At 41.2% G+C, this 24,233-nt stretch overlaps 2 protein-coding genes across 4 annotated transcripts in view; one reads left to right on the forward strand and one right to left on the reverse strand.

Moving 5' to 3' along the window:
• LOC124120969 overlaps nt 1-3,070 on the forward strand; it is a 260,732-nt gene extending 257,662 nt beyond the window's left edge. The window contains exons 16-17 of the mRNA XM_048389199.1: nt 1,284-2,631; nt 2,900-3,070. Coding sequence (XP_048245156.1) covers nt 1,284-1,315 — 32 coding nt within the window. The 3' untranslated portion in view covers nt 1,316-2,631; nt 2,900-3,070. The remainder of the gene's footprint in view (nt 1-1,283; nt 2,632-2,899) is intronic.
• Nucleotides 3,071-3,496: 426 nt separating this feature from the next.
• On the reverse strand, nt 3,497-23,720 carry LOC124141823 (aminopeptidase B-like). 3 transcript variants are annotated; one of them, XM_048389208.1, is made up of 14 exons: nt 23,417-23,720; nt 21,978-22,096; nt 21,004-21,106; nt 20,176-20,285; nt 17,963-18,163; nt 15,174-15,386; nt 13,418-13,480; nt 12,704-12,823; nt 10,265-10,444; nt 9,136-9,212; nt 7,938-8,070; nt 6,818-6,964; nt 6,197-6,281; nt 3,497-5,260 (listed from the first exon to the last, which is right to left on the reverse strand). In XM_048389208.1, exons 1-14 carry the CDS (start codon nt 23,580-23,582, stop codon nt 5,106-5,108), a joined length of 1,872 nt encoding a protein of 623 aa, XP_048245165.1. In that variant the 5' UTR covers nt 23,583-23,720; the 3' UTR covers nt 3,497-5,105. The 3 variants fall into 3 exon arrangements, with proteins under 3 accessions (XP_048245165.1, XP_048245164.1, XP_048245163.1); XM_048389207.1 differs by lacking the exons at nt 21,004-21,106; nt 21,978-22,096; nt 23,417-23,720 and adding an exon at nt 20,578-20,585; XM_048389206.1 differs by lacking the exons at nt 21,004-21,106; nt 21,978-22,096; nt 23,417-23,720 and adding an exon at nt 20,472-20,517.
• Nucleotides 23,721-24,233: the final 513 nt, after the last annotated feature.

Consider the following 24,233-nt stretch of genomic DNA (forward strand, 5'->3'; position numbering starts at 1 on the left):
TTCTCGTCCCAACCTGTATAAAGTATCCCCATGTTTGGTTTTACATTTATTTTTGTTTTATTAGTTTTATTCCAACACCATTTATACCATAAAACTTAATTTATCTTCTATAATTGTTTACAAATACATATGAAATGTATCATTTCCGATGTTTGTTTATACGACCGTGCTTATGTGCCGTATATATAAGTCTGTGCTATTCTTTATTCTAAAAAGATATGTTTGGTGTTTGATTACATATGCAGTTTGAAATGAAGTAACGAAACAATCTACAATCAGACAAATGATCTGAGACACGAACGTCTCCATTATAATATTTGTAAAATATTTTAATAACTTAGGAGTTGATATGACAATTCATGTACAATTATTATACGACCAAACTGCAGTCATTGTGAGTGTACTTGATACACAGTATGTCTTCATCTCATTTTGAATGTTCACATTTCAATAACATTAAGAGGGCATCATGAGTGAATGTGTGTGAAGTGACGAAAGAGAATGTGTGCGTTCAATTATCAATTCTGTCAACTTCCGTTTGTTGTACACACTAACTCCAACGTTTGCCGCCCTTTGTCACTGACCTCTAACCACGGAAATTATTTTACATCCGACTTTTGTATCGTCAATACTTAGAGTACGGCTTGTAAGCGCTATAAATCGCCAATGCTGCACGGGCTTGAAAAGGCTATACATCTTCAACACTTCACTGACTTACACCCCACTGCACGTTGAACAACTGTGGATGTGCTCCATATAGGGGCACGTGTGATTATTGTCAAATAGTGTATAACAATATATATCCTAGCAATACGGGCCTTTGGTGTGGCGAGCGAACACTTCAACCACAAGGCTACCGTAGTTTTGCAATGAATTCGGGAATGGCTAGATTTCATTAAAAAACAAATTCCCGAATACATGGCACGCATGTACCTGAAGGTCATCCTGTGATGTTAGAAGGGTGTTGACACTATTTGTTTCACGTGACAACCATTCTCACCCGGGAATCTCTCTGCTTCATTTTTTATTTGTACTCTCACTTTTATTATCATCCATAAACGTTGACTATGCACATTTAACACTTATTTCAATCGTATATCCTGTTTGCCTTTAAAGCTGTGTTTTATTTTCCAATTGAATATTGGTATTTAAATTTTATAATTAAGTAAAGGACTTTTGTAGTTGAACTGTTTCCACAATTACTCAGATTGATAATATTGACTTTTTAACATTAATTCCACTGAACATTGTTTTTCTCTCTCCACAACTATTTTGTCATTTAGAATGTACAGGTGTTGCTGCAAAGGTAATATGATTTAGTACACTTATAGTATACCCTACAAAAGCATAGTTTGTAGATCTCATTAAAATCTTAGTCGTATATTGAATACTGTATCTGCAATGCGATATCAAGTCATATATCAATATTGTGAACAGTTACACAAAGTACTCACTTCAAATATTGTACAGTGGAGCCCTTTAATACCAGACTATGAAATATTCGTGTTAACGAATCATTGGTTGGGGTAGGGGTCGACACGTCCATTTGTCTGCTGGTCCGAGACTAGTGATATATTGTAAGGACTGGTCATCATAAACAAACAACTAGTTTGAGAAGAATTGTGGACTAGTTGGATTTAGCTCGTGACATCTACTGTTATCTACTGTCTACACGTGACATTGATCTCATATTGTGCTGCCATCTGCTTGTAGGTTGAACAAGGACAATGCAAGCTTCTCCAGGTGACTTCAAGATGGTCACATCGTATTGTATGGTTCAGAGAAACAGACGAATGAAGGGGTTGTAAAATAACTCTTGCCATGAGACATTTCACATGCTTAACATTTCTTCAGGTGTGTACAAAAAGGACAGCGTATCAGAAAGTGTCCAGAAGATGAGGTTTTCAGATTGACGGGGTACCGGACTGGTGGGTGTCTGGTCTGACAGGGGTCTGGTCTGTCGTGTACATGTCTAATGTGACATGGCAGTAAATTGTTTGTTTAAGCATTATGGGCCATGTTCAGCTGTTACTTCACATGCACTGTAGAATGTTCAATATATAAATTCAGTTATCTGTTGATCAAAATACCCTTCTCTTGTAGGAATTGCTATTGTTTAACATTGTGTGGATATTTTAGATTCCCCAAGACACATGAGCTTGAAGATCGAAATTTGTGAAATGGCCTAATCCTCTGGACACTGATGTACATTTGCTGTGGACTTGACGAAGTGAAATCGTAGCTCAAGGAATGTGATTCTTTCCCCTTTCTTGCTGATTGTTGTTTTGATCAAAGTGTACAATGATGATGCATTTCTATGTTACGTTCTTTTGTTTATTTGCTTGTTTGTTATTAAACGCCGCACGCAAGTGTGGACCAGACAATCCAGTGATTGCCACCATGAGCATCCGTCTACAATACAGGATACGATAACATTCATCAACCAAGTCAGCGAGCCTGACCACCCGATCCCGTTAGTCGCCTTTTACGACAAGCATGACTTGCTGACGACCCATTCTAACCCGGTTTGGCGTATGTTTGTTTCCAGAGTCTACAGAGGTATTAACTGCTGTCGTCAAATGGACTGAACCAACTACGGTTATAACGATGTGAGCTGATATAAATAATCGGGTAAGAGGGACATGGGTGGCCCAGTCAAAGCCGATGGAATTCACTATGCAGATGTGTGCCACTGTGTGCCAGAAACCGATAATCATGGGTTCGAATCCAGATTCGCATTCATTGTGTTGCTGTTTGTCACAATCAAATCCGTGCTTGTGGCAAAGGCTACGTGCATTGCTGAAAGATGTGTGTTAAAACATTCAAGTATCTGTTTATCAATATCCCCTTTTCTAGTTGTAATGAATGCTTCATGTTTGACATTTGGTTTACATTTTAGATTCTCCAAAACACATGAGCTTGAAGACCGAAATTTGTGAAATGACCTTAACCTATGGACACGGATGTACACTTGCTATGGACTTGAAACGGATTGTAACCGTTTCCCCATTCATGTTGATTGTTTGTTGTTTCACTCAAAGTGTACGAAAATGAAGCATGTCTTTGTGTATGACTGTTTCTGTTTGTTTGTTGTTGAACTGCGCTCTGGAGTCGGGATCAGACGGTCCAGTGATTGACATCATGAACATTGATCTACGCAATTTGGTACGATGACATGCATCAACTAAGTTAGCAAGACTGACATACGATCCCGTTAGTCGCCCCTCATGAGAAGCATTTGCTATGGACCTGGCACCGAATGTTTCATGTTGATTGTTTGCTGTTTTACTCACAGTGTATAACAAGGAAGCATATCTATGTGTATGGCTGTTTCTGTTTGTTTTGTTTTTGAACTCTGCACTGTCGCCCCTTATGACAAACACGGGTTTCTGAAGACCCATTCTAACCCGGATGTTCACGGGAGTATTATGTTTCCAGAGGCTAGACATGTATTTGTTGCTGTCGTCAATCAACTTCGGTTATAAAGAACATGTCAAAACAGAGTGTTTGTTTATTTTAGTTTAACGCTCCACTCCACAGTTGTACAACCATCACGAGCACCGATCCATGCAACTGGAATACGACGACATGCATCAAGCAAGTCAGCGGGCCTGACCGCCCGATCCCCTTAGACGCCTCTCTTGCCTGGGATATATTACCCTGGAGCAACACTGATTTAATTCAGTTTCTTAATTTCAAGTTGAGTAGAAACCATATGTCTAATGCAAGGCACCTACAACCTGGCCTCAGTTCTATGATAAAGAGATCTGACCAATGTAGGACAACATTTGATAAGAAAAAGATAATTCCAAAGCATGACAGTTGCAGTGAATTTTTATAATGAGTGACAACAACTTTATAAACAGATTACTATTGATTAGATTAAGTTAAAGTCACTCTCAGTGCAAACTCTTTCTAAACTGACAATAAGTTTGCTTACTTGATAGTTTGAGCTAGTTCAAAAATCCTAGTCTCAGAAAAATACATTTCATTTGTCTCTATTGCGTATGACAGTTGAATTGATGCAGTGCTTTGAAAATAAATTCATAACGAAATTGTTTTTTGATACCTTGAGGGAAAATTGGCAGATATGTTTCGATTTCAATACAATTATTTATTTGTATATCTTTACTGTATTATCAAAGGCACAAAAATATACAAATAACAAACTTGAATCCATTCAAGGCAACAATTTGACTATGCATTGTGTTCAACCCTGAGTGTGTGGTACACGTATCAAATTAACAAAATAACATCAACTTGTCCTGGATAAGGAGAATATGTTAAAATGTCAGAGCAGGAACAAGACAAGAGTCTGGGCAAATAACCTTTCTACAAATGGGACCAACAATGTTTCTCTGTTCATATGTATCTAGCACTACATACCAAGGACCATAACTCTGTATCCAGGACTTGTAAATTCAGGAGTTTCTAGCTTAACAGTGCCTGGACTTACAAAGTTCTCTGTACATATAAATGTTTCACTAAATACAAAGGGCCATAATGCTGGGAATTGAACCCAGGTCTTTGGCATGACAAGTGAAAGCTTTAACCACTAGGCTACCCGACCGCCCCTAAACAATAAAGTGGTTGTCAACATAACAAAGAGCAACTTTGTGTATATTATTACTCAGCAAACATGCTGTAAAGGCACAGGGACATGATCCCTCTCACTGACCTCTCAAATATACCCTAAAATCAAGGTAGAATATCATAAAATCATGGTAGACAGATAGTATCATCACATATTCCGAGAGATAAAGAAAGAAAGTGATATTACAAGATTGAATCTGTATAAAAGTATAAATCTGACATCTGAATAAGTGCACTATCACAACCGACTTCCCCCCATGACATTAGAGGATCAACCAGTCACGCTGATAGTTCATCATTCTCCTCCTCCTTCAATCAATAACGTCAAGGGCTTCAGAAGCTGTAGCATCAGGGAACACAGAGTTGTCTTGTCAATTTCAACTTTGTCATTCTATCAAAGTGACATTTTTGCATAGAGTACTACTATCTCTCAAAAACATTGAAAGATTTAAGAACGTTGACAGTGTCCTGCTTCCTTCAGTCTGTGTGTGACACCAGCAGCAGGTGTGACGTTATTTCTTCAGCCCTATTTCTTTTGCCACGTAGTTGGAGACTTGCACATGCAGCTGATCTTTGGTTTCCCCGTAGACGGTGGAGGCAAACGTCTTGGCTGCGTCCGACCCCTTCATCAGGGCCTTGTAGATGGGCAGTGTGTACTTCTGTTTGCCTGGAACAGTCCAAAGTGTCCATGAATATAGAATTCTGTTAAAAAAAACAGAAACCCCCTAACAAAAACCTCCTCACATAAACTCGGGAACAATGGATGACATCATCTTCAATTATTCATGACAATGAATTAATTTGATGTCATATTGTTTTATGGGCCTCTTTGCAAACAAATGTTCACAAACCTGTTTTTGCATTCATGTTTCAATAAAATAAAAAAAAGGGGCCATGCCTACTAACAGACAACTGTTTCCTGATTGGCTAAAAATCGCATGGGAGCGGCTTGTGTTGCATTTTTGTGCTGAACGATTATACTGATTTCGCATTGTCGCCTACAGTTTTTTGTGCGTTATAAGGCTATATAAGGCTAACAAAATCATAATCTTGATTCTCAGGCACCGTTCGCATTATCACAAAGTCTGCCGCACGTTTCATTTTATTTTCATTTGAAAAAAAACCACTAAAAATCCTAAAATATTCCAACAGTAGTCAAATACTGTATTCAAGTATTTTACTCATCGAGGAATACATTTGTGTAGGGAGGCATTTTCCTTTTGGTTACATACTAGTTTGAACACCTACACCCTCCCAAAAAAAGACACTGTCTGCCCGCACTATATTTTCAAAAACCCATTGCCTGAGAACCAATTTTTTATCTTATTCAGCCTAACAGATGATTTCAATCCATTATGTTTGCACTTATAGAGGTATATAAACAGGTGTGCTCACTTTGTGTACATCCGCTACAATGTGCACACTGAATACTGAAAAACGCTTTCCAGATGTAGCCAACTGATGATCTTGTTTCTTAGAATGAAAAGCCGAGAGTTACTTCCCTTCCCCAGGAAATATACTTGAGAAAAGTGGGGAGTCGGTTGGGTGCCGTTTATTTTAAAATGTGAACAGCAGCTATGTGAATGATTCATGCCCTCCTTACCTTGGCTATGCAGGAAGTCCTTGATGTCTGGGAAGGCTGGCTGGTAGTCATTCTTGATGCAGATTTGAGCCCATCTCAAACAGATCTGAAAGCAGGATGACACAATTATCCTGTGGAACATATTATACCTCTTAACTTTTGATAGGGGTAACAGGGATATTGAGACCTGCGCAGAAGCTTGGCAGCAAATATCAGTAATAATTCCAAAACTGCACTTAAAAGAATGTTAACACACTTATGACTTATGTTACGGCTGTGTGGAGGTGACTTGTATTTCACAGATAACCAATACAGAGGAAGAGGCTCCCATGCTGAGTTTTACATTATTGCTTGAATGCATGTTAAAATACAATGTTAAAATACGTCTGAACTTACAAAAATATCAATCCCAGTCCTCAAATCCCAATTTTAAACCCAAGCCATAAAAGCAAAGATGTGTAAATAAGTTGATAACATTACTCATTTTCTGACATACGTTTGTGTGAAATTCTCTGACATACAGACAATAGGTTTGTGTGAAATATTTCTCATTGGCATTGTTAACCATGTTACCAAAATTGAAACAAATAAGAAACAAGGTATCAGTTTATTGCATCCTTTCTGACTGAACTACTAACTGACCTCTGCGTTGTGTGACCTTGCCAGGTGAGGGTACTTCTCGGCTATGGCGGCCAGAGTCTCGGACTTCAGTGCAGACTTCTCCAGCAGCTTGTTGAGGAAGTGGAGCAACTGGTAGCTCTTCCAGGAACTGATGTCACGGAAACTCTCCTGGAGGAGACACAGAAAACATGGAAATGAACATGATCTGGACCTCAGACAAAATTACATAGAAAACTGACAGGAGAGTCGGAAATCATCTAAGATGTAAACATGAACTTAATGAGCATTGTAGACAGTAAAATAACAGGTTTGTGAAGATATCACAAGCTTTACATCATTCAGCAGCTGATCCAGGATTTAGAAAAAGGGAGGTTGGAAATTATATTTAAGTTATGAAAGGAACAAAACCACACGGTAGGTTTTAATGTAGGGCACCTTAAAAGGGGGAGGATCTACTTGTGCATCTGCAGCTGTTCACTTAAAGAATTGCAGGATTCAGCAAGCATCTGCAACCAGTCTAACCCACAGTAGCAATTACAAGTTCATCATCTAAAAGTAAACACATCTGATACATGGCTCATGTCATGCATCTTACCCAGGCAAGGGAGTTAACTGCCTACGAAAATCCAGTTTCAACCCTTGACAAACTACGCTGGAATTTTGTGGCTCAATCAAAGCGTAACCATTTGATATTACGAGTATGTCCCATCTATGTGCCTCCTATTGACCAATCAGATTCCACCTCTCATCTCACTTGCATTTACTTCAAACAAAATGGAACGCCTTGTCAAGACAATCTGATTGATAATCATGATCTATGTTGTTATAAAAAAAGTCTTACTTTGTGAAGAGCATCAAATCATTTGAGCACCTTGATCAAAAACATGAAAAGATTTGAAAGATATATGTCAAAGCCCAGTTGACTGTAGAGTTTTGCAAACACTACAGTTGACGGAAATCTGCACATTGAAATCCATGTTGTTTACGAACTGGATGTCTAGTTCGTTGCACATTTTTTATTGGACTATGCAAAGACTCATTAGACAAGCCAACTCATGAATTCCAGCCAAGCTTCAGTCGGAAAGTGGACTTTTGCAGTCAGTTAACTCCCTTGCTTTGGGAAGATGATATTGTGCTGTACCTCAGTTGTCTCCCCTGCCAGGGCATCAGCCAGTTGTTCTGCTGGCTCGGTCAGCTCTTTGCCTGCTGAGAGATCAGGGACATACGGCGGCCAGCCGGGGGTGTTGAGCCATCGGTCAAACTCCAAACCTTCCCTGTCAACAGATGTGTAGATCGTGAAAAGTGTATACAAAACAAATAGTGGATGGTCAAAGCCAGGGGTAAATATCAGTGTAAGAGGAAACCTGGGGTCCATGGAGGTATTTGAGGTGGTTCATTGTTTATTGAACACAACTAAAAAGACAAATCAGGGACTAATTCCAATAGGATTCACCTTAGGTGGCCGAATGGACAAGCATTGGTTGCTAGGGGCCAATTCTTACATGGAATGATCTAAGTTGGCTCAATGGAAGAAGTATTGGTTGCTGGGGACCTATTCTAACCCGGAACCATCTCAGATGGCACAATGGACAAGCATTGGTTGCTGGGGACCCATTCTAACCCGGAACCATCTCAGATGGCACAATGGACAAGCATTGGTTGCTGAGGACCAATTCTAACCCAGAATCATCTCAGATGGCACAATGGACAAGCATTGGTTGCTGAGGACCCATTCTAACCCAGAATCATCTCAGCTGGCACAATGGACAAGCATTGGTTGCTGAGGACCCATTCTAACCCGGAATCATCTTATCTGGCACAATGGACAAGCATTGGTTGCTGAGGACCAATTCTAATCCGGAATCATCTTATCTGGCAGAATGGACAAGCATTGGTTGCTGAGGACCAATTCTAACCCGGAATCACCTCAGCTGGCACAATGGACAAACATTGGTTGCTGAGGACCCATTCTAATCCGGAATCATCTTATCTGGCAGAATGGACAAGCATTGGTTGCTGGGGACCAATTCTAATCCGGAATCATCTTATCTGGCAGAATGGACAAGCATTGGTTGCTGAGGACCCATTCTAACCCGGAATCACCTCAGCTGGCACAATGGACAAACATTGGTTGCTGAGGACCCATTCTAATCCGGAATCATCTTATCTGGCAGAATGGACAAGCATTGGTTGCTGGGGACCCATTCTAATCCGGAATCATCTTATCTGGCAGAATGGACAAGTATTGGTTGCTTGGGACCCATTCTAACCCGGAATCGTCTCAATGGACCAATTTGTACAAGGAATCCCAAAAGGACCAGGCTAGAAGACATACACACCGTTGGTCTGCTTTCTGTTCCTTGAGATCAGGGAAATACTGCAGGAAATACTCCAGTGTGTCAGATGCCACCACACTCTACAACAAACATCACAAAAGATTATCAATTGTCAAAAAGCACACATTCAATATAAGGGTAACGCTCTTTTTCAGGGCTTTATCATTTGCAGAAGCCCGAGGTCTTCCATTAATGTCCGACGAAGGAGAGGAGTTGAAAAGTCCGAGGGCTTCTACAAATGATAATGCCCTGAAAAAGACCGTTATTGTTAATATAGCTAACATGGATGTAATTTGTTATCAAATAAAAAGAAACAACAATATCGGTTTTGAAACAGTTACTGCAATCAACACGAATATCACTGACCCACTTTTACAGATATGGAAACATCACAGAACAAACCAGATGACGTCGCTATTGAACGAGACTTCACCCATCCCTACCCTACAACCGGCGTGATAATGGCCCATCATCAAGCAATATGAGGGCATTAAAAAATTACAGTGGCCCGCACATTTCTGATAGCATGCCGGCAGTTTAATGATAATTCTATCCATTTTAGCTGTAATTTGTGTTAAAGATCCTTACGATATAATGTGTAAATAGCAGAAATAGTCCAGAATTATCAACAACAAAAATTCATTCAAGTTAATTTTCATGATAACAACCACATAGCTATTCAACTGATCAAGTAGGTTAACCTTATAACAACAAGCAAAGGTAATTAAGAGTTGTCACAACAAACAAATCCATTTACCGTATTCGACGTAATAAGCGCCCCGCTCTAATAAGCGCCCACAGCGATATTTGTTAACATATTGGCTAGTGAACAATCCCAATTAGCACCCCTTTTGATTGATCAATGTACACAAGACTTATTTATTCGTGTATAATACACACTCGTGTTGTATATGCATCATTAATTATGAGCAATTAAATTCTGGAAAAATATATCTGTCGTATATAAACATGTCAGGCTGTCAGCATAAACCACGAAATTTATCTTTCACCTGTTTTTTTTCCACCAAAATACCATTCTAATAAGAGCCCCCTATTTCTAATTTTGGGCGCGCCCTGGGCGCTTATTACGTCGAATACGGTATGTGGAATGTAGATCTAGAGGTCATCCTACCCTGTATTTAAACTTGTCAACGTAGTCCTTGAGGAACTGGTCAAACTTGTGGACATCTCCGACTAGATGCTGCATGTAGCTGACAAAACAGTAGCCTTTCTCGTACGGCGTCTCGTTGTATGTGTCATCGGGGTCGACACCAGGCTCGATAACTACCTTCAGCTTGTTGAAGGGATGGTCCTAAACACAGAGCCAGGTTGTGAACATCAGCAGTATCAGAGTGTCTTAGAGCCAGGCCATGAACACAAGCAGTATCAGAGTGTCTTAGAGCCAGGCCATGAACACAAGCAGTATCAGACTGTCTTAGAGCCAGGGTCCCGTTCCACAAAGCGATCGTAACTACAATCAATCTTACGTCGATTGTGAAATCATCTTAGGTAAAGATTACGCCCGTTCCACAAAGCGATCTTAGGGCGATTGTAACTTTACAAGTTCTTAAGTAGCCGATCTTAACAAAGATCGGAATCTTCAGCCATGAAGATACGAAAGTTTCCCTAAGCATGCTAAGAGTGGCCTCCCTTGGTCATAACTTCTTTGATCGGCATTTAGAAGTTGGAGTTCTAAGTAAGGATAAGAATTTATGGATGAACAACGTCTTTATTACAATTAAGAGCGACGTTTCGGTGTAGGTTCTAACACCGTTATCAAGCAAGTGCACTAGAACCTACACCGAAACGTCGCTCTTAATTGTTATAAAGAAGTTGTCCCTTGGTCATGTTTAGCAGACCACGCATTGTCGAAATATGGCCATCTTTGTTGTTATGGTACAATATTTAAGATTGATTTTAGAGATCCTAAGTTGGTCCGGAGCAACTTAGCATTTTGATCTTAACTTACAACTCTCTTAGTTAAGATTGCTTTGTGGAACAGGCGGCCGATCGTAACCAAAATTTAAGATCGCGTACTTATTGAGTTACAATCAACTTAGCCCTAAGATCGCTTTGTGGAACGGGGCCCTGGCCATGAACACAAGCAGTATCAGAGTCTCATACAGCCAGGATATGAACACAAGCAGAATCACCAGTACTAGACAGTCAGGTCCATCTCGATTATCCATCCATCCATGCTCAGTCCACTCAGTATCATCAGTTTCATGTAGCTAGGATATGAATACAAGCAGTACCACTAGTATGATACCTACCTGTACAGTAGTGTCAGCATCAGCTACACCTACCTGTACAGTAGTGTCAGCATCAGCTACACCTACCTGTACAATAGTGTCAGCATCAGCTACTCCTACCTGTACAGTAGTGTCAGCATCAGCTACTCCTACCTGTACAGTATTGTCAGTATCAGCTACACCTACCTGTACAGTATTGTCAGCATCAGCTACTCCTACCTGTACAGTAGTGTCAGCATCAGCTACACCTACCTGTACAGTATCGTCAGCATCAGCTACACCTACCTGTACAGTATTGTCAGCATCAGCTACACCTACCTGTACAGTACTGTCAGCATCAGCTACACCTGCCTGTACAGTATCGTCAGCATCAGCTACACCTACCTGTACAGTATTGTCAGCATCAGCTACACCTGCCTGTACAGTATTGTCAGCATCAGCTACACCTACCTGTACAGTAGTCAGCATCAGCTTTATCTACCTGTACAGTATTGTCAGCATCAGCTACTCCTACCTGTACAGTAGTGTCAGCATCAGCTACACCTACCTGTACAGTATTGTCAGCATCAGCTACACCTACCTGTACAGTATTGTCAGCATCAGCTACTCCTACCTGTACAGTAGCGTCAGCATCAGATACACCTGCCTGTACAGTATTGTCAGCATCAGCTACACCTACCTGTACAGTATTGACAGCATCAGCTACACCTACCTGTACAGTAGCGTCAGCATCAGCTACACCTACCTGTACAGTATTGTCAGCATCAGCTACACCTACTTGTACAGTATCTTCTGCACCAGCCTTATCTACCTGTACAGTATTGTCAACATCGATGCCACATACCTCTCCTGTGTCAGCATCAGCTTCATCTACCTGTACAGTATTGTCAACATCAGCTACACCTACCTGTACAGTATTGTTAGCATACCTGTACAGTAGCGTCAGCATCAGCTACTCCTACCTGTACAGTATTGTCAACATCAGCTACACCTACTTGTACAGTATCGTCAGCACCAGCCTTATCTACCTGTACAGTATTGTCAACATCGAAGCCACATACCTCTCCTGTGTCAGCATCAGCTACACATACCTGTACAGTATTGTCAACATCAGCTACACCTACTTGTACAGTATCGTCAGCACCAGCCTTATCTACCTGTACAGTATTGTCAACATTGAAGCCACATACCTCTCCTGTGTCAGCATCAGCTACACATACCTGTACAGTATTGTCAACATCAGCTACACCTACTTGTACAGTATCGTCAGCACCAGCCTTATCTACCTGTACAGTATTGTCAACATCGAAGCCACATACCTCTCCTGTGTGGTCCATGTGTAGACGGAGCAGGGCCAGGCCGGTGCCTGCCTCCAGACAGGTGTACGGACGTCCCAGTATCTCTTCCATGATGCGCCGCTGTGCAAACATTGTGAAACCCTGCCCATGGAAAGGAAAAACATTTCCACCTATGATGAACAAGTCTATTTCCACAGTCAGAGCAATTGAGTTTTTACCCCAGGGTTTCTATTCTAATTGGGTTATTACATTTTTCATTGGGTAACCAATATTTTTTCACTCAGCTAGACTAGTCATCACTCGATTGGGTTTTTCCCAAAATTAGTGAACATTTTAAGATTAATAAATAATGAAATAATATTTTAGATTTATATAACTGTTCTAAATATATAGGCTTGACTCAGAAAGTAAATTAGCTCGTAATTGTGTTTCAGAAATTAGCTCCTTTGTAAGCATTAGGTATTTACAGGTGCTGTTTTTATACATTTGAATTTTTCATTTAATGCATGCATTTCTGTACACAAATTAATTGAAAGTGAATATTTGGGGGTAGTTTTTTAAACAAATACACAGCTTATCTGAAGCTCAGAACAGTCCTAGCATTTGCCATTGAAGCATATGTACCTTAGCCTACTGCCTCAGTAAGGTGCTAGGCACAGGTCAACAGGTTTTATGTGTACAAAATCAGAATGGTAACATATGAAGACAAAAGCCACACAACATTACACAGCCTACCTCGTTGAGCCAGAAGTCCCCCCATGTGGCATTAGTGACCAGGTTTCCAAACCAGCTGTGGGACTGCAATTATAATCAGGCGATGGTAGTCAGAGTTACCTCCCCTTAGTCCCTGATTTCAACTACCCCAATTTAACATAGCATAGGAAACACTTAAGGACAGCTGCTTGTCTGTATGTAAGAGTACTTAACTTTTCAAGGACAGGTACAGTAAAACATGGATATAACGAACTACAAGGGACCGGAGAAATTAGTTTGTTATATCCGTTCTTCGTTATATACGTTTTCGCTTGGAAACGTCCGCCATCTTGGATAAAACAAAACACAATACATGTAACTGCAGCATTGACTTGTATTAGCAGTGATCACTTCATAGCATTCAATTGATAACATTTTATAACATACATTTAAGTTTAACAAGGTTGATCCGTCACCGCTGATTGTGTTGATTCACCTCTGATTGCGTACAGCCAATTGTCAGTGACACTTGACACTGAGTGAGATTTCTCAGTTCGCTATACACATCACTAATTAGTGATAGATGGACTTGTCGGTGATCAGATATCAGTTCGCTGTATCTGTTAGTTCGCTGTAGAGTTCGTTATGTACGTAAATTTGATATGATATCATGTAAGAGATAAATCAGGGATTTTTTAACAGTTCGTTGTATCCGTTTGTTCGCTCTATCCGTGTTCATTATATCCAAATTCTACTGTATCTTAAAATCTGCACGTCTTATTGTAACTGGCCTATGAAAACAGAAGGGGTCATTGAGCATGCTAGTACACTCCAGTAAACTACATTTACCACGAATATGCTTATAATGAACTGACTGATAAGAAACTTATTTCTTGGTCCCAGCCATTTACTGTATAAATGCTGCATACATGCTTAAAACAAACTACAGTTATAACAAACTAAAATCAACAGTCTCTTTGAGCCTGTTGAGTTAGTTATAAGCATAGTTTACTGTATATGCACTTGTTCGTCCCACGATATTCCAGCAATATTATCGCGGGGGACACCAGAAATGGGCTTCACACATTGTACCCATGTCATGAATCGAACCCGGGTATCCAGCGTGACGAGTTAACGCTTTAACCACTAGGCTACCTGACCGCCCCTGTTTGCTTTTTAACTTGTCTGAGGGGCACATAGTCAAAAATATACAAATTCACATATTTCACTCAGTATCACAATATTTTACGATGCACAAGGCCGTATTGCGATACATATAACAATATATTGTATAATTAAAAAAATTGAATTTAGAAGCAATTTGAAACACGATTGCGTGAACTGAAGTTCATAAATGGAACAAAACAAGATGCTGGAACAACGTAATGTTCACTAAATAAAAAATACGCACAAATGTACGCTCCGGGTATTTGGCATGTTCTTAACATTAAACACATGACAAAAATTGCTATTTGAAAGAACCCGATATACCGAGTGTTAAAAATGATATTGTGACAAGTATCGTGGAAAGAGTGAACCTCAATATACCGATATACCGTAATGCCACTCACACTTAAACAGCCATATTAATCTTTGATGATTGTTCATTTAGTCTGCGATTCTTTGCATTGTTTAACATAGGTGACAGCGATTGGACCACCCATGTCCCCACACGCTGTGAGAAGTCTCCAATACAAGCAGTGATTACAGACATCCTTGTATAAAAAATTACCGGGTAACGATTATGTTAGAAACATTACACAAAATATTGGGAAGGCATCCAAAGCGTTCAACTTACAATTTCATGGATGACGACGTCTGTGAGGGACTTGTCCCCAACCAGCAGGCAGGGTGTGACGAAGGTGAGACAGGGGTTCTCCATCCCCCCATACGGGAATGACGGCGGCATGATGAGGATGTCGTATCTCCCCCACACGTATGGCCCAAACAACTTCTCACCCGTCGATATGAACTCCTCGACCACCCCATCAAACTCTGCCCGAGCCTTCTCCTGTAAAAATAGTTTCTTTACATTTAGGATGAACCAATGGATGAAGAAGGTGAGGATGATTTAGATTTTAACATTGCGTTCAAGATTATTAACTTAAATAGTGACGTACATATGTGTGTAACTGCTTGTATAAGTCGGCCTTACTGCTTGTATTAGTCGGCCATACTGCTTGTATTAGTCGGCCTTACTGCTTGTATTAGTCGGCCTAACTGCTTGTATTAGTCGGCCTTACTGCTTGTATTAGTCAGCCATACTGCTTGTATTAGTCGGCCTAACTGCTTGTATTAGACGGCCTAACTGCTTGTATTAGTCGGCCTTACTGCTTGTATTAGTCGGCCATACTGCTTGTATTAGTCGGCTTAACTGCTTGTATTAGTCAGCCTTTCTGCTTGTATTAGTCGGCCATACTGCTTGTATTAGTCGCCCTTACTGCTTGTATTAGTCGGCGATACTGCTTGTACTAGTCGGCCATACTGCTTGTATTAGTCGGCTTAACTGCTTGTATTAGTCAGCCTTTCTGCTTGTATTAGTCGACCATACTGCTTGTATTAGTTGGCCTTACTGCTTGTGTTAGTCGGCTGTCACTTATTGTATTAATCGGCCATACTGCTTCTATTAGTCGGCCATACTGCTTGTATTAGTCGGCCATACTGCTTGTATTAGTCGGCCTTACTGCTTGTATTAGTCGGCCATACTGCTTGTATTAGTCGGCCATACTACTTGTATTCGTCGGCCATACTGCTTGTATTAGTCGGCCTTACTGCTTGTATTAGTCGGCCTTACTGCTTGTATTAGTCGGCCTTACTGCTTGTATTAGTCGGCCTTACTGCTTGTATTGTATTAGTCGGCCTTACTACTTCTATTAGACAGCCGTACTGCTTGTATTAGTCGGCCTTACTGCTTGTATTAGTCGGCCTTACTGCTTGTGTTAGTCGGCTTCACTTATTGTATTAGTCAGCCATACTGCTTGTATTAGTCGGCCTTACTGCTTGTATTAGTCGGCTTCACTTATTGTATTAGTCGGCCTTACTGTGCATTAGTCGGCCTTACTGCTTGTATTAGTCAGGCTTACTGCTTGTATTGTATTAGTCGGCCTTACTGCTTCTATTAGACAGCTGTACTGCTTGTATTAGTCGGCCTTACTGCTTGTATTAGTCGGCCTTACTGCTTGTGTTAGTCGGCTTCACTTATTGTATTAGTCAGCCATACTGCTTGTATTAGTCGGCCTTACTGCTTGTATTAGTAGGCTTCACTTATTGTATTAGTCGGCCTTACTGCTTGCATTAGTCGGCCTTACTGCTTGTATTAGTCGGCCATACTGCTTGTATTAGTCTGCCATACTGCTTGTATAAGTCGGCCTTACTGCTTGTATAAGTCGGCCTTACTGCTTGCATTAGTTGGCCTTACTGCTTGCATTAGTCGGCCATACTGCTTGTATTAGTCGGCCTTACTGCTTGTATAAGTCAGCCTTACTGCTTGCATTAGTTGGCCTTACTGCTTGTATTAGTCGGCCTTACTGCTTGTATTAGTCAGCCTTACTTCTTGCATTAGTCGGCCTTACTGCTTGCATTGGTCGGCCTTACTGCTTGTATCAGTCGGCCTTACTGCTTGTATTAGTCGGCCTTACTGCTTGTATTAGTCAGGCTTACTGCTTGCATTGGTCGGCCTTACTGCTTGTATTAGTCGGCCTTACTGCTTGTATTAGTCGGCATTACTGCTTGTATTAGTCGGCCTTACTGCTTGTAATAGGGCGGCTGTACTGCTTGTATAAGTCTACCTTATTGCTTATATTAGTCGGCCATACTGCTCGTATTAGTCGGCCTTATGCCGATTTTATAGTGTTAGCCCACTGAGATATCATGCCACAGTTTAACATGGATACCATCAATCTGACACATTATACAGACTTTGAGACGTCCAATTTTTGGTTTATCCCGATTATGCCAAACAGACAGGGAAACAACAAGTATCACATTTTAAGCTCTCTTTGTATGACTGCCTTGGAATCAAACCATCAACCTTTCACTCTCCTGGCAGAAACCCTATCCAATAGACCTGGAAACGGATCAGGGAATCGAACCACCGACCTTCCGTTCGAGCAGACACCCTATCCACTAGATCGGGAGGTGGCCAGAGAATCTAGACACCCATCTTCAACATACAGGTAAAAGTTGCAAGTGTTGCTTGAGTTCTCACAATCACTTGAACATTAATTGGCAATATAAGAGACCAGTCAGATTGTTTGATTGTTTGGTTGTTTATTTGTTGATAAACACCCCACTTAGCAATATTCCAGCTATATGACGGCAGTCTGTTAATAATCGAGTCTGGACTAGACAATCTAGTGATTGACATCATGAGCATGACATTCATCAACCAAGTCAGCCAGCCTGACCATCCGATCCCGTAAGTCGTCTCTTACGACAAGCATGGGTTGCTGAAGACCTATTCTACCCCAGATCTTCACGGGTCCAGAACGTTTGATGTCTGATCAAATGCCTTAAGTATTGAGACATTTCCATGAGATCCTCATCATTTGCTAACACAGCATCTCCCCATGCTGAGATCCCTCTCACCAGGACACTTGGCTCGGCGTACACCTTGCTCCGAGGTCCGATCTCTGCAGCCTTGAGGTCTCCGACTGCTAAGGCGACCAGGTAGACCTGTATGGGCACGTGTTGGCTGAAGTAATACGTCTCCTTGTCCCCGGACAGGTTGGCTACTTCCCCATAGCTGCTTTTGCTGGCACTCATGACTGGGACGAAGCCTTCTGCCACCTGCAACATCATGTATGCAGCTCCCCATGAGAACACAACAGTTCACAGCCCATCAGAAACAAACCAAATGTACACATTATTATGGGTAACATTCCTGCTATTCTGTATTTCAAAATAGTCAACAATAATACAGCTACAAATTATTTCTTATTGACTTGACGGTGTGCGTGTCCTGGCCGTGTACATTGACTTATTGGCGACATGTCCAGACAGAGGAAGAAGGATCTGTTACAGAACTCACCTTGACATTAGCCGTGTATGTTGACTTGATGATGGGTGTGCCCTGACATAGGAAGAAGGATCTGTTACAGAACTCACCTTGACATTAGCCGTGTATGTTGACTTGATGATGGGTGTGTCCTTGCAGGGGAAGAAGGATCTGTTACAGAACTCACCTTGACATCAGCCGTGTATGTTGACTTGATGATGGGTGTGTCCTGGCAGGGGAAGAAGGATCTGTTACAGAACTCACCTTGACATTAGCCGTGTATGTTGACTTGATGATGGGTGTGTCCTGGCAGGGGAAGAAGGATCTGTTACAGAACTCACCTTGACATTAGCCATGTATGTTGACTTGATGATGGGCGTGTCCTGGCAGGGGAAGAAGGATCTGTTACAGAACTCACCTTGACATTAGCCATGTATGTTGACTTGATGATGGGCGTGTCCTGGCAGGGGAAGCAGGATCTGTTACAGAACTCACCTTGACATTAGCCGTGTATGTTGACTTGATGATGGGCGTGTCCTGGCAGGGGAAGAAGGATCTGTTACAGAACTCACCTTGACATTAGCCGTGTATGTTGACTTGATGATGGGCGTGTCCTGGCAGGGGAAGAAGGATCTGTTACAGAACTCACCTTGACATTAGCCGTGTATGTTGACTTGATGATGGGCGTGTCCTGGCAGGGGAAGCAGGATCTGTTACAGAACTCACCTTGACATTAGCCGTGTATGTTGACTTGATGATGGGCGTGTCCTGGCAGGGGAAGAAGGATCTGTTACAGAACTCACCTTGACATTAGCCGTGTATGTTGACTTGATGATGGGCGTGTCCTGGCAGGGGAAGAAGGATCTGTTACAGAACTCACCTTGACATTAGCCGTGTATGTTGACTTGATGATGGGTGTGTCCTGGCAGGGGAAGAAGGATCTGTTACAGAACTCACCTTGACATTAGCCGTGTATGTTGACTTGATGATGGGTGTGTCCTGGCAGGGGAAGAAGGATCTGTTACAGAACTCACCTTGACATCAGCCGTGTATGTTGACTTGATGATGGGTGTGTCCTGGCAGGGGAAGAAGGATCTGTTACAGAACTCACCTTGACATTAGCCGTGTATGTTGACTTGATGATGGGTGTGTCCTGGCAGGGGAAGAAGGATCTGTTACAGAACTCACCTTGACATTAGCCATGTATGTTGACTTGATGATGGGCGTGTCCTGGCAGGGGAAGAAGGATCTGTTACGGAACTCACCTTGACATTAGCCATGTATGTTGACTTGATGATGGGCGTGTCCTGGCAGGGGAAGCAGGATCTGTTACAGAACTCACCTTGACATTAGCCGTGTATGTTGACTTGATGATGGGCGTGTCCTGGCAGGGGAAGAAGGATCTGTTACAGAACTCACCTTGACATTAGCCGTGTATGTTGACTTGATGATGGGCGTGTCCTGGCAGGGGAAGAAGGATCTGTTACAGAACTCACCTTGACATTAGCCGTGTATGTTGACTTGATGATGGGCGTGTCCTGGCAGGGGAAGCAGGATCTGTTACAGAACTCACCTTGACATTAGCCGTGTATGTTGACTTGATGATGGGCGTGTCCTGGCAGGGGAAGAAGGATCTGTTACAGAACTCACCTTGACATTAGCCGTGTATGTTGACTTGATGATGGGCGTGTCCTGGCAGGGGAAGAAGGATCTGTTACAGAACTCACCTTGACATTAGCCGTGTATGTTGACTTGATGATGGGTGTGTCCTGGCAGGGGAAGAAGGATCTGTTACAGAACTCACCTTGACATTAGCCGTGTATGTTGACTTGATGATGGGCGTGTCCTGGCAGGGGAAGAAGGATCTGTTACAAGCTGCCTGTCCCTGGGTGTACATGAAGGGCATCTTTTTACCTGCCAACACAGTTATGAATGATAATACTACAAAACACTTCGTAATTTTGTTATATCAACAAACCACATTGTTCTAAGACCTGCAGTTTGCTGTGTTTCCAGCCAGCAGACCTGGTACTGATGAAAGAGAGACACAGAGAAGGGTACTTATCACATCAACTACAGTACATATACATGAGAGAGCACCTGCAGTTTGCTGTGGTTCCAGCCAGCAGACCTGGTACTGGTGAAAGAGAGACAGAGAGAAGGGTGCTTATAACATCAACAATAGTAGATATACATGAGAGAGCACCTGCAGTTTGCTGTGGTTCCAGCCAGCAGACCTGGTACTGGTTAAAGAGAGACAGAGAGAAGGGTACTTATCATATCAACAACAGTAGATATACATGAGAGAGAGCACCTGCAGTTTGCTGTGGTTCCAGCCAGCAGACCTGGTACTGGTGAAAGAGAGACAGAGAGAAGGGTGCTTATAACATCAACAACAGTAGATATACATGAGAGAGCACCTGCAGTTTGCTGTGGTTCCAGCCAGCAGACCTGGTACTGGTGAAAGAGAGACAGAGAGAAGGGTGCTTATCATATCAACAACAGTAGATATACATGAGAGAGCACCTGCAGTTTGCTGTGGTTCCAGCCAGCAGACCCGGTACTGGTGAAAGAGAGACAGAGAGAAGGGTGCTTATCACATCCACTACAGTATATACACATGAGAGAGCACCTGCAGTTTGCTGTGGTTCCAGCCAGCAGACCCCTGAGCCCCCAGTACTGGTGAATGAGAGGCGGATCTTGAATTCCTGGCCGGCATTCTTTTCTGCTGGCAGCTGGGGGCCAAAAAGACAATTATAGTTTCGTAAATATTTGGTGATAGATAAATAGAAAGTAGAAAAAAGTGGTTTTCATTCTCCATGGTCTCAAAATAATAATTCAAATTATAAGTTGCTTATTGTGGCATAGTAAGTAAACATGGATATCTTACATATGTTTTTAAACTTAATACAAAAGACATTCATCTTCATATCCTTTGCCATAAAATCACTTGACCAGAACCTGTTCCTGTGATGAATATATTGAACTGATTGTGAATGAACATGCAGAAGATAAGGGATGTCTCCAAAATAATTCATGCGTCATCATAAAAGAAACTTTAGGAACTTTGTAAATAGTTGATGAAAACTGACTGAAAAATGTATGACCAGATAGACTTCTTCCTTATAGCTAAAGGCATTTAGGAATCAAACATATACTTGCTGTTAAAGGTTTAAGTGAGACATTAATAGTGTACCCATTCTTTGGGGTTTTAGAAACTTTTACCTGACAATTTTATTATCATATGTTATAAAATACATCATGGGAGGAACAAAGAATTTACTTAAAAGACTTTTCCAGCCAAATGTTGTAAAATGGAAAGTCGGATGAGCTATAGACAGTCCAATAGATATCTATTCTCTTCAACTTCAAAGAAATGTTCAGATTCTTGATGAAATTGTAAGCCAAAAATGGTTAGCAAAAATCTTAATGTAAGCAAGGAAACCGCCCAGATAAGGGTATTTGGATTGTGTGTTGCCATGACATTTTATAGCCTGTATACGAAAACAATGCTTCAATCTTGAGCTAGCAACAGTCGCTAGGGAGGTGGATAGAGGGTAGTGGATCGGATGTTAAAAGCCTCCTATGGCTCTGAATAGTTCTCACATCAATCAGCAGGGCTGTGCCGTAGTCTGTGAAGTCTTTTGTCCGGATGATGAGAGACTGCTCCACTCCCTCTAAGTGAGCACTGTGAACTGTCAGTGTTTCGTGGGTGTCAAGCCGAACTGAAATAAATCACAGAACTAAAGTAGATCCAAAATTGTCAATGTAACTTGATTGATTTAGGGTGTCAGTGTTATATCAGGGGTAGAAACTAACATTTTTAGTCCACTAGTCCTTATAATGATAACAAATAGAAAAGCCTTATAAAGGGCAAATTTCTACTAGTCCTTATGATACCTTAACCATTGGGCAGTTTGGCAAGGACTACAGGACTAGTGCCAATTTCTAACGCTGTATATGTATTGACACAACAATCAAAATATATTTTTACAGAGTTGACATACAGGTGATACCTCCCCACCTGTCTGGGAGGCTCCCGTCTTAGAGACCAAGGGGTAGGAGTTGGGGGCCGTTTGACCCGGATAGGCCTTTGTATAGTAACGGTAATCAACCCATATGGTGAACAATTTTACAATGTAAGTTGTAAAGAAAACTCAGACAGTCGTAACTGCTAGGTGCCTGAAGGCCAAGTACTTATCACTTCTTGTTCTCAGCATGTTTATTCATGCATACTTTAATACAAACTTAGATACATATAACCCGCCCAGTTATACATGACTTTATTGGTTATCATATTTATTAGAAACTATACTAAAATGTCACTATACGACAAAACCATGGAATAAATGGTCTCTGGTTACGCAATTTACGTCTAAACCCTCGGAAAGGAAGACAAAATAAGACGAGCAAGTGCTGTCTCCAGAAACAACACAAGACGTGATTGGTTGATTCAGTAGTCAAAATACAATGAGCTACACGGTCAGAATTCCTCCTAGGGTTTCAAAGCATGTTCAATGAGTATGAATAAGTACAACTCACCTTTGAGATACTCAGCCCTTATCAACTGACAGTGTGTGACTGCCTAACATTTACATTTAATGGTTGCTTTTTTAAATTTCTCCTTGATGGATGCAAATATGGTGATATATTGTTTAATGACAAAAATTATCCAGAACTCTATGTTTACACTAATTATTATTTATTTTTTTTAAATCTTTTTACATTTATTTGATAAAATGTGACATTCCAGTACATAGCTAAATAATCATCTATGATTACACTAATGTTCGCATTTCCTCCTGACTATGCAACCCTTCCATCTGACTTTTATATGTTGGAATGAAAATAAAACTTTAGCCAACTCATTAATATTATTATATCATACATGTATCTAAATACGTTTTACCAGGGATATGGTTAAAACATATCTCTTGCGACACACAGCTGGTAGATCTACCCGGTTAGGGTCATGTAATTTTGTGTGTGTGTGTGTCTGTGTGTCTGTGTGTGTGTGTGTGTGTGTGTGTGTCTATCTCACGTACCTTCAACAAGTCGCGTAGCCAGTGTCTTGAACGTGATCAGTGCGGTTCCATTGATTTGTTTCTTTGTGAAATCCACATTGAAGTCCAGGTGATAGTTGATGACGACAACCTGCCTGTAGTTTGACGCCGTCGCCACGTCGACAGCACTGTCTGAATGAAGCACCATGTTGACGCAGGAATAGGGATGTTGACAACTACCAATACTTCTACCACGGGGTGTCGTTCGTTGTGATTTTAACTTTCTTTTATGCCTTCCCTCCGATCTGTCACATGGTGTAAACTTCCGGTGAGGGGCGGGTAATGCAAAAATTATCCTTAACGAAACGAAACACTGATTACAGACCGCGGCTGTATTTGGGAGGTCGTCGCGGTCACTTATCAAAGTAGGAATCGGCTCAGGAGAAACGATTATTGCATGTGGAGACAAACTAGAAAAATAGTATCTTAAATTTTAGTGACTAATTTGAACAGATGCTACGGCAAGTTATGCACAAGGCACCTTTTAAAACTATCTAAATGCCGTTCTTTAAACGGAAACACAAAATTGGCCCCATTCCGTCCGTCGCTGACACATTCCTGTAGAATTATATTACAAGAACTTTCCGTCGAAATGAAAAAAAAGGAAGCTGAAATCCCAAATTCACCGTTTCTTCATTTACACTACTTTTCTTAATTCATAATTGCACTAAATTTCAATATATATTATACATCTCATCCATATTTGACTAATAGGCTGATGATATGCAATCTATTAAACATGTTTAAAGGAAATTAAATTAAAAACATGTTTAAAGGTGTTTAAATTCTAATCATGTTT

Source organism: Haliotis rufescens, unplaced genomic scaffold, assembly GCF_023055435.1.
Source record: "Haliotis rufescens isolate VD_foot unplaced genomic scaffold, xgHalRufe1.0.p SCAF_8, whole genome shotgun sequence".
NCBI lineage: Eukaryota > Metazoa > Mollusca > Gastropoda > Lepetellida > Haliotidae > Haliotis > Haliotis rufescens.